Consider the following 16,601-nt stretch of genomic DNA (forward strand, 5'->3'; position numbering starts at 1 on the left):
CAAATAGTCTTTATAATGAGACAAACAGATGCTGCTGCATCCAGATGCACAGAATGTAATTGTATCAATATACATGACAGATCAAACTATCTAGTAACTTTGTCCATACACGTTTCCACACAAATGTGAAATATGCATTGATAATTTAAATTAAGAACTGTCTTTCATAACCTGGGAAATTCATGTCAAACAATCACAAGTTGGTGGAGTAATAGGTTTCTAGAAGGGAAGAGGAACAACAACTCTTTTCAGAAAACAGAATGTGATTTAGTCTCTATTAATCTGCCATTGGCTGCTCAAGTAGTACTGTTGGAGCCGCCCACATCCCACTTGCCATGAATATTTTCATTGATGCTGGCCCGGTAAAACTAAGACAGAGTGTAACTCAGCAACATTGATGTATGCTTAAAACAGGCGTTGAACAATCTCCATTCTAAATTTCATACTCAGCTGATCACACAGACTCCTGTCASTACAACATAAAACACCAAGCTGCGATGCCAGATTACACTTACATAGATCAACTGTTACAGCTCTGTCACCACCTTCATTGGTTGCTTAGAGGGATAACGGCGACAAGATGACTTCAACCTTTTTGATGCTGTCTTGACCCTTTTATAAATCACAATGAGATGGCAAGAAGATGTCTAAGGTTCAATTTAAAGTCTTACACCCACCATTTTTTCATATTGTATATACAGCAAATTATGATATAAAAATAAATATCTATGTTCTGTGGCAAATGTCAAAAAGTAACAAAATTGTTTTAAAAATAAATTTGTGTGAATTTTCCTGCTAGTGGATGGAAGACAACATCCATTCCATATACGGGATGTGACGTCAAAAACGGTCCACCCACAAAACGAGATGCACAGATTTATATGAAACACCAATTTTATTTTTTATTATTATTTCTGGCCAGACTAATACTTGCATAAACAATATGCTGATGTGTCATAAGGAAATACAGCCAAAAAGAGCTAAAATCTCAGTGAGATTGAGGAGTTTGATTTCCTTCAGAATTAAAAGATTTTTTTATTTTTTTTGGCCGGAGTAAATCAGAGAAAATGTTCGGAAATGTCAATGAACAAGCATGATAAACATGATTTTTAAATGTATTCCCTAACTGAGTTTTATGCACATGGCAGATAAATAACAGCAATTACAAGACTGTCATGCTGACTTGTTATGCAAGATTCAAGTGACTTGAGTAAAGTGAAAAATGTTCTGGAAAGGGGTTCTAATCAACAAATTATAAAAGACTGAATTTCAGTTATGCACTAGTTTATGTACATTTTAAAMCAGATAGGAAGTGCTGCTTTTATAACAGATATAGTTTGGGAGTTTTCAAAATAAAAACTGAAATAGCGCATTGTAGCTGCAAGCTTTGCTCAGAACAGCAAGAATGACTGGAAATACAATGCTCCACACTGAAATACAAAGTTCTCATTGGCAATATGCCCACATTTTTAAACAAATACACTGTAAAAAATGAAATGTTGGATTTACTTAAGCATGTTATGTGACCCCGTTCCACTTAACTGAGTTGAGTAAATTCAAAGCAATATACTAGTTTTTTAACCAAAGAACATGAGTATGTTGCTTTGAATTTACTCAACTCAATTAAGTGGAACGGGGTCACATAACATGGTTAAGTAAATCCAACATTTCATTTTTAGAGTGTACATGTCAACCAAACATTTGTATCACACATGCAACAACTAAACTGACAAACAAAAATAAATAAAAGAGACAACTGATTCTATAGCTAAGAGCTAATTGTTAAGTCCTACTGTATGGAGATGACATAAATGGCCCACTCACATTCAGATGATTAAATTAGCATAATTACCCCAGAAAATATTAGAAACATTTCTTCAATACAGCCTGTATGATAGTGTCATTCAATTTTTTCATATCTTACACATTAGCTTTACGAGATAAATAAAGCATATGTGTGTTGTCTTCAGATCAGAGACTTTTAACAATCCTCTTATTTTAGTAAGTTTATTCATGTTTCAGAAACTCAAAACACCTTTAGGGTTAATGCAGTATATGATAATTCAATTTTGTTTAACCACATAAACCATAATTTTTAGTAGTCTGTTTGATTAAACTTTTAAAAGAATACACCAGTAAAATAAATATGCTATAATGAAGAGTTTGCAAAGGTGGGTATAAAATCACGACACGATGGGCACAGATTGGGACAAAAAGGACTATGATGAAGGCCAAAACCAATTTAAATATGTGGAGGTAGGTACACAAAGATGTGTGGTAGTTTTTTTTTTTTTCATACACACAAAAAGACGAGTAGGTGGTGTCCAAAGCTGCACAAGTACCACTTGGAGGAAGTTCGATTTGACCTGGAGCCAACGAAATGATTAAACTCACAGTGGAAACTTGGATCTGCAATCCCTGAATGGCTGCATAGACGTCATGATTTGTATCTTTTGAATCTATATTCCCAACTGGAGGCACTCTGAAATGCACAAAGATCCATACACTGAGTCTTTCAAAGGGAGAACAGTGTGTATAGTGAGGAATAAAATGCCGCAGGGTTGTATTGTTCCTTCACCTATTGTTCCAATGCATTAAAAAACGTCTATCCTCCTTTCTGCCCTCTGGACAACAATACAATAATAAGATGAACATTGAAATCCAAGCATCATGCTAATGTTTTTTCATTTCATTTTATTTTTATTTTTATTGAAAACTGATGCAGTGTCATTAAAAGTCAAGTGGTGAGGAGTGGATTGAAAACACTGAGGGATACGTTTCATTACTGAGCTACAGCAGGCAGAAACAGAGGGACGTAGCGTGTCAAGGCTTTTCTTTTTTTAAATCTATTTTTGCAGCATTACTGGAGAAATGAAAACATTATTAATAAGCACTACTTCATTTCATGCACCCTTCCTCTCTGCCCTTCCTCTTTCTTTCTTGTCCACCAACTCCCTCCTCTGTCTCCCCAGCTCTCGTTCATCTTCTCGCTCGCCGCGCTTCACATCTCATTCTGATCAATGTCTTATCCAGAGAACTTGGCTGAATTCAGATGAAATGCTCTGTGCTCCTCTCACAAATCACACCTGAAAGTCTATACCTCTCTGCTTACACATCTTTCTCTCTTTCTCTTTCTCCCATGCATGCCATTTTCTTTCTAATATTTTTATCCATTCATTTTTTATTGCGTCTTTAATCTTTCTGTCATCTTTGTTGAAAACAGTTGTATAAAAATGGGAAGTTACCAGGAAGAGAAACTGGTGATTCACCTGATCTGACCAGCACAATCACAACAGGACTTGACTGTTTTCACCCCACAGAGACAGGAAATGCAGATCTATTCTGCCTCATCATCTTCTCTCAGGATACAAGTTGAGCTATCTCTTTTTCAGACATAAAATGCTCACAGTTCAACCTCTATAAAAAAAACTCTCTCCTAACACTCACAGGGAATGTTCCTCAATTTTCTTTCAAACGTCTGAGCATTAAATTTGGTCTGACTGAAGCCGGCGGCTAGAAAGTGAGGATAACTCTGTTTATGTTAAAATCTTTATTTTTAAAATTTTTTATGTGTCTTATCCTTGTTAAACATTACAATACCATAACTCAAGACATTTTATTATTTTATAAACATTTACACTGATGTCAGTTTTGCGTTATGCAGAACTCCTGCTGGAAATGACCCAGACTGTATCAGAAGTATCACAGCTAGCTGCTGTTGCTTCTTTTTGCACTTGCAAATAAGCATAGCATTGTACTAAAATTCTGATATTACAGAAACAGACAGTATGAGCAGTGTAACAATTTATGAAACTATGCTCATGTKTAATTATTTGCATTATTATTTTGAAGGCATTTTAAAAGAACAGCAAGCTACATTGGTTTTGAATGCCTTTTGCATTTCTTTTATCTCATCAGTGCAGTCACAATTAAACTACATCTTTCTGAATTTAATTGTTCAAAGATGTCTACAATACATATTAACTGAATCTAACCTTTCCACACAACTACCCCACTGCCAACTGTGGGATAAATCTTGTGCCAGCAGGARTTGRATTTGAATWGCTCAGATTGAATCTGAATGTGCATAATTTGAAACTGAATGCATTGGTTTGAAAATGAATTTCACTAAATTGAAACTGAATTTAATGATTTGAAACTGAATTTAAAGTTTTGAATTTGAATTAATTTGCTTTGAAACTATATTTTGGTTTATAAAAAAATCAGTTTGACTACTTACACTTTCAGTTCCATAATTCAGATTTTTATGTCACACATCCTGGTCCTTGAGAAAGCCAGCCAGAGTAATCAAACACAGATCCACATATTTGTTTTACTTTGGTGAAGTTCCCCTTCTGTATGTAACAGAGTTCATGTAATCCACTGTAAAAGTGACAAAAACAGTTATTTTATTGCAGTGATTAATTTTACCTATTTGTAGAAAATGTTACATTTATTTCATCATGGATCAGTCGGCCGCAGCATCTGATCAATAGTGATCCATGATGTGATGTAAATGTAACATTTTCTACATATGGGTAAAATTAATCACTGCAATAAAATAACTGTCTGTTTTTGTCACTTTTACGGTGGATTGCATCAACTCTGTYACATTACAGAAGGGAAACTTCACCAAAGTGAAACATAAATCTGTGGATCTGTGTTTGATTACTATGGCCGGCTTTCTCAAGGACCAGGATGTGACACAAAAATCTGAATTATGGAACTGAAAGTGAAAGTAGTCAAACAGAGTTTTTAATAGCAATTCAAATTCAATTCCTGCTGGCACAAAATTTATCCCACAGCCAACACCAATAAAAAAGAAAAAAATCTATTGTTTACCAACAAACAGCTTAGCTATATTTATGCATTTATTTACCTTTTTCTTTGCATCCATAACTCTGTTGGTTCATGTACATGTTAAGAATATTTAGACAAAGATAGATCTCATCTAACTGTCAAAATAAATATAAATGTTTTAATCTTTATGCAAAGCTTGAGATGATGTGTGAAAACCATAAATGATTACTACAAACACATTTATCAAAATGAATGAAAGGTTCTTCAAATGAAGCTGTTCAGATTAACTATAAGAGCTATGGCTTAATGGTTTTACCAAAAAGTTCCAGTAGACACCAAGTGACAAAAAAGATGATTAATATTTCTGTTGATGTAAATAAGATAATAAAACAAACTGTTTGGCGAARGGCAGACAGTTATAGAAAATGTTTTAATATGAAAAAAGAGGCAACTTGTTACTGAATTTAGGCTGTACAAAAATCAAGCATGACTTTGTAAAGAATAATAAAAAGGTCACTGTTAATGTGAATGGGTTTGGTTTACACCTTTTAGTCAGTTCTCTTGCCTCAACGACTAATGACTAACAGTGAGCTGTCAAATTCAATAATTCTACAGCTAAGAGAAGTGAACCTGAAATGCCAAGTTAATTTCTTGAATTAGAACAATCAAAAATACATCAGTGAAAGTGAGTAAAATTAACAGATAATTAACAGTGGTAATTAAACTACTTTGAATTTAATCATTTGCATGAATCTTTTAAACCAGTGGTGAATTGGTGTYTTTAATATGTTTCATTTCTACTGTATAAATTTTTTATTTTTTTCAGTAACTTAGGGCCAGAACTGTTGCTCTAAACAACCATATCTACAGAAATAATTTCAGAACCTTGATCGATAAACTCTCTGCTGTGTTGTCAGTACATAATTGACTTTTAAAGATTGCAAATAAAAATTTAAGCAAGCATGATTTGTTTATGTATTTTATTTTTGGGGAAAACAAGCCATGCCAACACATGCATAAAACAATATTAAAATATTAAATATTAAAAGCGTTTACAAGTCATGATACTTGTTTTGCTTTGTACTAACTATGCCTTTATGTTGTTTAGTTTAGTTCTTTTCCTATAACTGCATATTACACAGTAATGTTTCTAAAATTATTAAATGCCATGTTCTATCTTTATATTTCTAGAAACTTAGGTTGCCTTTCTCAGTTAATGTATTCAGCCATCAAATGAAGAGCAAMATTAAATTAAATYAAAATTAAAATCAGGAAAGTGTCAACTAAATTTAGCACTTTTCAGTCCCCTGTCTCTTTTTAGCTGCCAGGTGTTGATATTTTCTTTAACAAGATTACTCAAGACTTTTAAGAGACTGTCAGCRTTCTGCCATTAAATCCAAGGAACTTCAGTGTTGTAAGTTCTGCTAAATCCTCAAAATATTATCAGCTTTACATCCATTTAGACCTGCATGATACCTGCATGATGACACAACACATAGTTTAAGCTCAAGCTCTTGTGAGAATACCTAAACCAAGAAAAATTTCCTTTGAGTAGAATAAAAATATATAAACAGAAACAACACAAACAGCAATATGCCATTAAGTGGTTGRGACTTTACAATGTTTGAAGCAAATCCAGGTCATCTGAATGGTTCAGAATGACTCTGATAAACTCTGGGGGAGATTTATCAACTGCTGAAAGAAATGTTCTTACAATGCTGTCAATCCCAAATRAAGATACACATTTACCACAGCTACTGATTGTTTTGAGTCCATGCTTAATGCATAAATGTCTGTTTTGTAGTCAGGGTGGACTCAGGAGCTGACATACTGTTGCAACATCTCTACTCAAAAAGGACAACRTTTTGTTCTTATTGTCTCATTCTCAACTGGATATTATACAATGAAGGTGCTACAATACATAGAAGGCTGAGAATTCAGATCTAATACTTCCTGAAAAGTCAATCGGCTGTAATTGTGTTTATTTTCAAGTGCCAACCTGTATTTAAGTGATGTTACCTTCAAGACACTATAAAACTCACAGCCCTACATTTGTAAAAAAAAAAAAAAAAAGATGCCAGTGAAAATACATGTCCTTTACAGAATAAACATGAAGCCAAAGGGTGCACGTCTCACATATGTACATCACTTGCATTTTAATGAGATATGATGTAAATGGAAATAACCTAAATCCATCCATTTCTGAGCCAGCTTTGATGCTCACTTAACTGCGTATCTCATTTTCTTGTCATGTTCAACTAGCAAAGTGGTGTAAAAGRAACAAATAACACTGTCAAAACAAATTCACATCTTATCACACGTCAATGTTTCAAAACAAGGTTAAGTATGTAAAATATAAAAAATAAATAAAAATGAAATAAAAAAAAACAATGTCTTGTGGCAAATGATTTATTCATTTTCAGATCCAACTACTATTTGTACAAAAAAGTTGTACAGGGAGCATAACCATCTCCATTATTTAAGGTTACATTAGAATACAAATAATCACTGATTTCTGTTGTCTGTCTAAGTTGTTCAGGCTTATTTTTCAGTGAGTCACAAACTGCTTTGAAAACCAAAACAGAATCTGCCAAAAACCAGTGCATTATGTTTTACTGTAATCAGTGACTGAAAACATAAGTATAAACCTACATTTGGAAAGGATGCTTAAACCCACAATGTAAAGGTCATTACTATGTGTACTACTGGTCCTCGAGTGAAGCTGTTTTTGAGAAAATTAAGGACACTTGCTTTACCAAGAAAAGAGAGCACTAATGTAAAAGGAGGTGCTTGTGTAAGGCAAGTTTATTGTTGAGAGTTTAAAGTGTAATCCACTCGATTCCCTTTAGTTTTATGTGCATCTTGACACAGACAGCAATTTCATTTCAATTTATTACAGAATATGACACTAGGTTTGAATCATGGAAGCCAATCTTTTTAAATGTGTAGAACGCACAATGAACAAGTTTATTTAAAAACTGCAAGATTTGCTTTAGAAGGTGATACAAATTAAGTTACCAAATAATACACCAATAAGTTAAAATAAATAACAACAGACAAATAATATTTACGAGTCCTGAAAAAGAACATAGCACTAGGATTTCTGATTTATTCTGCAATGTCTTTCACACTTCTGCATCTTAACAGTTTGAATCTCATAAATAATTACAAAGAAAACAGTTTGACCAACACTAGCATGTAAACAAAATCCCAAAGAAAATGTTCTACACTTTGTTTGAAACCTGTGAACAGAATTCACAACTGATGTTGTGGAGTAAACCTCAAGTGTATTTTTAAATAAAAGTATAGAGGACACAAAGAGTGGCCTACCTTTTGTTTGTGGGCAGCCAAATAACCATGCATTTTTTCAGGTTGGAGGAAGGATGAGCCGCCGTGCACAGCAAAGCGAACATCCAACATTCGCTCCTTCACATCCATTAGGCTGAAGATGTTAACATCACCAGATGGAACAGAAAGCATCTCAGACAGGAAATCCACCAGCAGCTCGTAGCGGCTCCGCTGCTTCCCTCTCAGTTCAAGGAACTCTTTTGAGGTAATGTCTGGAAAAATAAAATAAAAGACAAGATCATACTTGCATGCAAAAACTAAATCGTAAAGTGATACAGAAGATAACTTTAAACCATTATTTTAAGCAAAACTACTATGGTTGGAATGTTACTTGGTGTTTATGTGAAGTATAGATTGCAGGTGGTTGCTTTGAGAAGGATTTTAACACTCATGGGAATAACATATACTCGCTTTTATGAGGATCAGTTTCTTGTCCAACAAAACAGCATGTTGTTAACAGACAGGAAAAAGCAATCATGGTCTTATTTCTAGATATTTATTTGGCACTTAGTTGCTTAGCAAGTCTGACTTATTTGTCCAAATGTTGCAAACTTGTTTACACCTGATAACGAAAGAAAAGTCACGTAAGGTTATTCTACCAACATGTACATATTTTTAGTCAGTAACATAAGCTCACATTTTACAGAAAAGCACAATTCCTACACAACACAATGAGTGAGTGTCCTGTAGAGCTTTCACAGATCACATGGATGTATTGTCATGAGCTCTTAGGGTAGAACATGCATGGGTGACTAATGTTGGTTTCGTTTAAACAGGCAGTAGATTCCAGAGTTTCTGTACATTTTAACTTTATAAATTCCAAACATCACCAAACTTACTGACATCTCAAAAACAAGCGACTTTTTATGTCTACGTACCAATGTGTACAGGAAATGTATTGCATAGTTAATTTTATTCTATAWCTAGGGTCACAAAGTGTTTGACAATGTGTTGTAATTTGCACATAACTACATTAATGTCACAAAGGTTATGGTCTTTAGAGTGTCTGATATGATTGTCCAAAAACAACAAGAAAAAAAACATGTAGTGAAGCAATAGACTGAGCTTCAAACCTTATAAATGTGATCCTTCATATCAAATTGAGAATTTGGTTGCAAAATGGTATGTGGAGAAATCAGCAGTACATTTGTTAATATGTCTGCAACAACAACAAAATATTATGCATACATAGCAGTTACACAAAAATTGAGTTTTGCGCAGAAAGGTCTTTTTTATTAGCCTGGTTAAAACCAGCCCCTTGTCCATCGCTTTGCTTCATTCGAGGGTCTGGACTCTAGGCTATGGAGAAGTGATTCTATCTGGAGGCGTGGCCTCTGTTGAAGTTTAAATTGACTGGACCAGTTGGCCGTGACATTTGTGTATACCAGCTCCACTGTGAAGGAGGCTAAGCTAAGAAGCTAACTGGAAATTGTGTATGTTGTAAACAACCCTAATGTGAGGAGAGAAGTACGGAGCCTAACGAGACGACTGTAAATAAGAGCTGCTGCTTTGTCAGACAAATTTAATTTAGTTTGGAAGCCTTATCAAYACGCACTGGCTTCATTCACTTCCTCCACTGCCGTTTGCTAAACTCTCAAGCAGACACCGCAGAAAATCGGCGTTGTTCAAAACTCYGCCTTCTTGTTCTCTGATTGGCCCGACTGAAATGCTCCTGGAGAAATCCTTGTCTATGGGAGAAATCCCAGATGGAGCATTGAAGGAAAACTAGAACTGAGTGGAACTGTGTAGGAAGGTAAGGGACAGGCTACTTTTTTATACTTTCCATGATAAATCTTAATATCTAAATATTGTTTGGGTTTTCATCTTTAAAATTACAAAACACATTCTTCGTCAGATTAGACTAAAAATACCATTCAGACCAGATTTCAATGGGTTAGGAAGACAAATCAAGATGTATCTCTGCAGCTGCTCATAACATCAGAATGATTAGGTATCAAAATGTAGATTAAAGATCCAGGAATTTGAAAATGTGCTTAGGTCATTTAGACCACATTTGACTTAAACCTCACTTTCATGTGATTGGTCAAAAATAGCAGGCAACCACTAAATCACTTATTTTTAATACTGATGCTATATTGACATTGAATGTGTTTTGAGCATCTAAAACGTGCCCATCGCCGGACGTGCTACGTTCAGACCGGGACACAGACCAGACGCACGACTGAATGGGAGGAGCATCTTGTTTTTTTTTTCTGGTCTGTCTTCGGTGGATGAAATAAAGATGAAATAAAGAAAATGGCTTTGCTTTATTAACTGAGAGCAAGCAAATGTTGCACTCACCAGATAATTAATTCACCAGATAATTTAGAGGCGGTCTGTTTGGTGAGTTTCCCCTCTCCAGGAGCTGCGAACTGACAAACATTTTTTTTGTCCTGAGCCCAGTTTAACAATGCGGTCAGTTTAACGAGCCTTAATCTGCATCAGTGCTGACATCTCAAGCCAGAACACCAACTGCAGACGGTCGATTTTAGCTAAAGAGCTCCTGTCCATTTGTTTCAGGTTAGTGGGCAACATTCAGGAAACCGTCACGAGGAAAAATGATTCTGATTGGTTGATGCGGCTTGTTGAGCAGCAAAAGTTCAATTTTTTAAACTTGAGCGTCGGGTGCTTTGGACGCACCACATACACATCAACACTCAAACCGCACCTACCACTTCATTGCGCGCCGCAAGACCCCTAGACACGCATCCACCATAGACTTTCCATGTAAAATGGCCACTCCTGCTGCTCAAAACGCATTCGGTGTGAACCCGGCATTATTTAACAAGGAATATCCCATTAAGAGCGAAGCTCTCAATTTACCGGTCGATCTACGTTCCTACCCTCATCTATGGTCATGAGCTTTGGGTCATGACCGAAAGAACGAGGTCCCGGATACAAGCGGCCGAAATGGGTTTCCTCCGCAGGGTGGCTGGGCTTTCCCTTAGAGATAGGGTGAGAAGCTCGGTCATCCGGGAAGGACTCAGAGTAGAGCCGCTGCTCCTCCACGTCGAGAGGAGCCAGTTGAGGTGGYTCGGGCATCTGGTAAGGATGCCTCCTGGACGCCTCCCTGGTGAGGTATTCCGGGCACGTCCCACCGGGAGGAGGCCCCGAGGAAGACCCAGGACACGCTGGAGGGACTATGTCTCTCGGCTGGCCTGGGAACGCCTTGGAGTTCCCCCGGAGGAGCTGGAAGAAGTGTCTGGGGAGAGGGAGGTCTGGGCCTCCCTTCTGAAGCTGCTGCCCCCGCGACCCGACCCCGGATAGGCGGAAGAAAATGGATGGATGGATGGATATCGCAATGAGAACGCAGAGCTCTTGCAATGGGAACCTATAGGCCATCATAAAAAGTACAACACCTCACAGCACCTGTAACACTGCTTGAGCAAATACATTTTAAAGTAACTCAATAATTAACTAATAATTACGGTTAAATCTTAAAATCAAAGCTAAATCTGGAAAAATAAACAGAGATCATTGTAAATATTCACATATTTTTAGAAAATGAAAACTGCACAAAAGTCTGGAAACACACATACATTTTTTTTCATTTTCTGATGTCAATATTTATTCAGGCCTGAAAAATGCACGAAATAAAATCTATATTTATCAAAGCAGAATAGGAACCCAGAGATTCTAATTTATGTTCTAATTCTTAACAAACTAATTTTGTAATTAGAAGAATACATTTAATAATTTTCAATGATCAGTCAACATTCAGTTTTGCAGCTGCCTCATTGTGTTTGTCATTCTGTGTGCAAAATCTATGGATGAGAGTATTTATATGATTGACTCAAACCTTAATAAGTTCTGAGCTAACGTTTCACTCAACTGTGTCATTCTTTACTGTCAGAACATCTTATCTAACTTTATGCCTGACATAAATGTATGCTGCTGTGAAGACGACACCACTTAATGTTGAGAAAATTTGGGGAAATAGAAAAATTACTAAGAATGCTAAAATATGTGTTAAAAAACTAACAGTCAAAATATTAACTGRTTTGACTTAGATTGCATAAATAATAATCAAAAATCTGTAACTTAATAAGGTTACAATAAACTGTTTTGCATGTCCTTGTGTTTTTTCTGCTCTTTATTTTTTATTATTATTAAACCTTAATCTCAGTGGGATTTTCCTGGTGAAATAAAGATTTTATTTTGCAAGGGAATCCTGTTCAAGACTGGCAATATGCATTTGAATTGCATTTTATAAAATGTTGCTGAAATACAAATCTCCACATTTAATTTTATATTTTCATTTTCAACATAGTGCAGAGAAAAATAAATTTACTAAATGGCAAAGTGATCATGATTTTTTGATTATTAAATTATTTAAAAAATATTGACAATATTTGGGGGTAGATAAACCACAGTAGAGAAGCACAAAACATTTTCCTCGATTTAGTGTCTGATCATGTGTTATGGTTCAATGATTTTTAATTACGTTTACCTACCAATCAATTCTTTTAAAAAAACTTGATATACAGCATTTTAATATACATAGTACACAAATATAAAATACAGTAAATTCACAAAAAAATCTCATCAGTCATTGCTGATGACTGATGACTTTTAATCCTGAGATGCCTTCTTGGTGTTTCAGACTAAGGTTTTAATGGGGGTTGAAGACAACCCTCTGCTGTCAGCCAGCAAACAAAGTAATGCCAGATGTAGCAATCAATACACAAAGGTGCAAGCCAGCATGGCAGCTTGATGATGTAATTTAGAAATTACAGACTCTCTGTACCACTCGACAATTGCAGGTGGAATTTAAAATAGTGTCTGACACACGTTTTATTCACACCAACACAGTGAAGTTATACTCCACAACTCAGAGGCCAGCTTCATAATAAAAGCTCACAACTTTAAGAGAAGTGTCCAGCTCAATCGATGATTTATGACCAACGAGAAGCAGCTAACCTAAAGGATTATCATTCCAGCAACAATAGGGAAATGTTTGTTAAAGGAACTTTTGTTTCATCACTTCATTGTTAATGGTTACTTTAAAGTCCACCCCCCAGAGGCTAAGTTAATTCATTTGTTATGCTTAACATTCAGTCATTAGTACATCTAGAAGTACATTATTCAACTGCAACACATCTGTCAGACACCCTGGTCATGATCAAAACAAAATAACTACTGAACTGTGCTGTCAAAGAAGTAACTGGCAACACATTTTCATACTTTTATACCACATTATTAAATCACAACCAGTTTTGACAGAAAAGTTTCAAAATTCTGAACAGAAGGAATGTCAAGGTAGGCCACCTGGAAGTTGTCGAGATGTAGATGCCAGGTTCAAAATCTAACATGAAGAACAAGGCAAAACTTAAGAAGCAGTGTTGCAGCCAATTTAATGGAATCAAACAATTTGTTTTATTTTTTTCCCGATTTTATTGATTGTGTTTATTCACCAGTTTAAAACCAAATGGATAGTGTGTCCGGTAATGTGCATATACTGTATGTAAAATGAAGTGGACAGAAGAATTAAGTCGGTAAGAGCGGGAGACACAGCCTGAACATTAGGAAACAAGACCTGGGGCCCAGATCAGGCTCAGCGGATACAGCTTGAGGGATTGAGGCAAATGTCAGCTTCCATCAGTCGGTCCAGTAGTAAAAACAAGGACATRGGCAGACAGGGAGACAGTCGGGAGGGCTTGAGGAAGGATAGTAACTCCTAATACAGAATGGCAGCCTTTGCACCTGGCTTTGATCCAACCTCCCTACTCACTTCTGCTTTCTCCTTCCCAGAGGCTGAATTTGAGGTGGTTTTCAGACACCCGCATGCCTGTGGCTTTAGGTTTTTACACAAATAGGTGCTAAAAAACAGATAAATATCTTACTCAGTTGTTTACTGTTGTGAGAGGTAACATGACAACACCGTGAGAACAAAAACAAACCGAATGTTCTCTTTGAAGTGGTTCTGCCTTCTCTTCTCCAACAGACCACTGCTTGTTTGAAATGAAGATGAGGAGGAGAGGGTTGTGTAATGTGTGTGATCCTAACACATGCCAAGTTTCTGTTTATCTGAACAAGGAAAAAGGACAAAAATACACTTCTCCTGGTTGGATTTCAGCTGTTTCAACATTTTTTTTCTTCCACTTTTTCTTTTTTTAATGAATTTATTCAGTGTCAGCAATGGCTATGCCAAAAAAGCAACACCAAAACTAGGAATGTCAACTGCACACAATTTAAATTTAGTTTATAATCTTTTTTTTTTTTTTGCTTGTTGAATTCACACCACATACAGTTAGATCAGTCAGATATTTAAACATTCTAGGTTAACTCTTTAAAATGTTTAAGCTTCATAGTCCATTAAAGGAAAATACATATTTAAGTAAGAATATTTTATAAATTCCTCTGTGTTAAAACCGTCCATCGAAAAATGCAGTAAATTAACTCATGGCTCTGACTGTGCTCTTGCCTCAGCACCGTGTTTCTGTTTCAGTTTTTGTTACATAGACATCTCAAGGACTTTTTGTTGACTACATTTTTTTTACCTTTCCATCAATACAGAGAAAGCTAGCAAGTGAGAGGGAGCTTTAATCTCAGCAAGGCAGACTTAACTAGTGCTTGCTTTGAGCTTTCTTATTGCATTCCACATTTGTTCTTGAAATGGGATTTAGAATGTCAAGGAGGGTGTAAGTAATGCTATAAGTAGAATATTTTCATAATCCTTGGGACTGAAAATCAATGAGTGTTTACTCCAATGCTCCACATGGAAAAAATCCAGGAATTAGCTGCTGTTAAATATCATATTTTCACTCTCTCACTCACACACACACACACAGACATGCATTCGTTTTAATAGCTTGTCTGAACCTTAGGATGATCTCAGAGTCATTAATCCTGCATTCTGTTTTAAAAGGGCAAATTGGCAACTTTTCTGAAATTATTACTGACTGAACCACAGGTTAAAAGCATTTGAGTGATTTTAAGAGCATATTCACAGCAGTGTCAGACACTGGTGCTTTCTTGTTCTCAATTTAAGTCTTCCAATTACTACAAGTGCCYATTAAATCAATACACAGTGTAACTCAAAGCTGTTTGATGGTACCATTAAAGTCCTCACAGAAAGAAAGCACCCAACAAGGAAAAGCTGTTGACCAATGTGCTAATAATACTAAATCAATTGGTTGAAAAATACAAGTCTCAATGACCAATAAATAAATAAATAAATAAATGTAAAGAAAGAAAACATAAGGAACTTTTAATCAGTCTTTATCATTACAGTGAAGCTCTCTCTACTCGTATTGACAAAGTCACTCTGTCAAGACGCTGGTTCAGATTTGAAGTCATCCAGRACAACATACAAAAAGACTTCAGTCCAGCTCTAGATGTTTGGTTTATTGTTATTATTTTTCATTTCTGTCGAGACGTGTTGTTAGTATGACCTTACACTGAACACAGGGGTCCCTCAAAGATGTGTACTTGGTGCTTTACTCKTCACTCTGAGAAGACGTGACTGTGTGGCAAAATTCAGTACAAAAATATATAATTTGTTTTTACAAAATGCAATTGCTCTGGGACTCATTGACAATGATAATGAAACATCTTACAGAGTTGAGGTGGARTTGTTAGTGAGAGTGGAGACAGCAATCTGTTTCATAACAGCCTCTTTWACAAAACAGTTTCACAAATTGGCTGCAAAAACAATTTTCTTTTTAAGCTACCTCTGGTCAAGCTCTTGATGTCAACCCCTCATGCCTCCTCTATCTTTTCAGTAAATGAGATGGCTAGAATCAGCCAATGGCCCAACTTGAGGTGTTTTGTAAAAAGAGAAACATGTCCACATAACTACAAAGTTAATTGCAGACTGTAGAGAAAATTATGATTTCCCCCTCTCAAATTAATGACTCTTTTGTGGTTAGGGCCCTAATCTTTCCTAGACTCTCAACTGACCAAGGAAGGTCAGCAGAGGACACAGTTCCTCAGGAGACAACAACGTGGGAGAATTATCCCTTCCCTTCTCACCAGCTTCTACCAGAGCACTACAGAAAAACACCTCAACCATCTGCTTTGCTTTTTCATAGACAGCAAGGCCCAGGCTGAATGGTTTCACCCTACCTMCTTAAAGTCAAGCCCTCAGTAAAGTGAAAGTGAAAACGTTCTCCTCCCTTGCCCCCAGGGTGTTTGACTTCCTGCCATCTGAAAGATGATATCATTCCAACGTATCAAAAAAATACTACAATGTGCAGAGATACATTCCTTAAGTAGTAAGGTTACAAAAATCTAAAGATTCTCAACACACACTGGATGAAAATAAAATAGCTTCATTTCTTCATATATTAAATACAAWTTTTTTTTCGCATCTTACATCTTGAAATTGTTCAATTTTAATTTCCATAATGAATCTCTGACACAAATTTTCTCAGATATATTTTGCACCCGCATTAATTTTCTTTTCACAAACATTGAAACATGTGCAYCTGCTTGCCACCTTGCTGGCTAGG

The 16,601-nt window shown here is 35.9% G+C and overlaps 1 protein-coding gene across 1 annotated transcript in view; it reads right to left on the reverse strand.

Annotated features, from left to right (window-relative positions):
• Window positions 1-16,601, reverse strand: part of si:ch211-186j3.6 (neural-cadherin) — a gene marked incomplete in the record, with an annotated part of 280,048 nt that overhangs the window by 84,108 nt on the left and 179,339 nt on the right. Inside the window, 1 exon segment of the mRNA XM_014015180.1 lies at window positions 8,131-8,360. Within this exon segment, the coding sequence (XP_013870634.1) occupies window positions 8,131-8,360 (230 nt within the window).

Source organism: Austrofundulus limnaeus, unplaced genomic scaffold, assembly GCF_001266775.1.
Source record: "Austrofundulus limnaeus strain Quisiro unplaced genomic scaffold, Austrofundulus_limnaeus-1.0 Scaffold124, whole genome shotgun sequence".
NCBI classification, from domain to species: domain Eukaryota; kingdom Metazoa; phylum Chordata; class Actinopteri; order Cyprinodontiformes; family Rivulidae; genus Austrofundulus; species Austrofundulus limnaeus.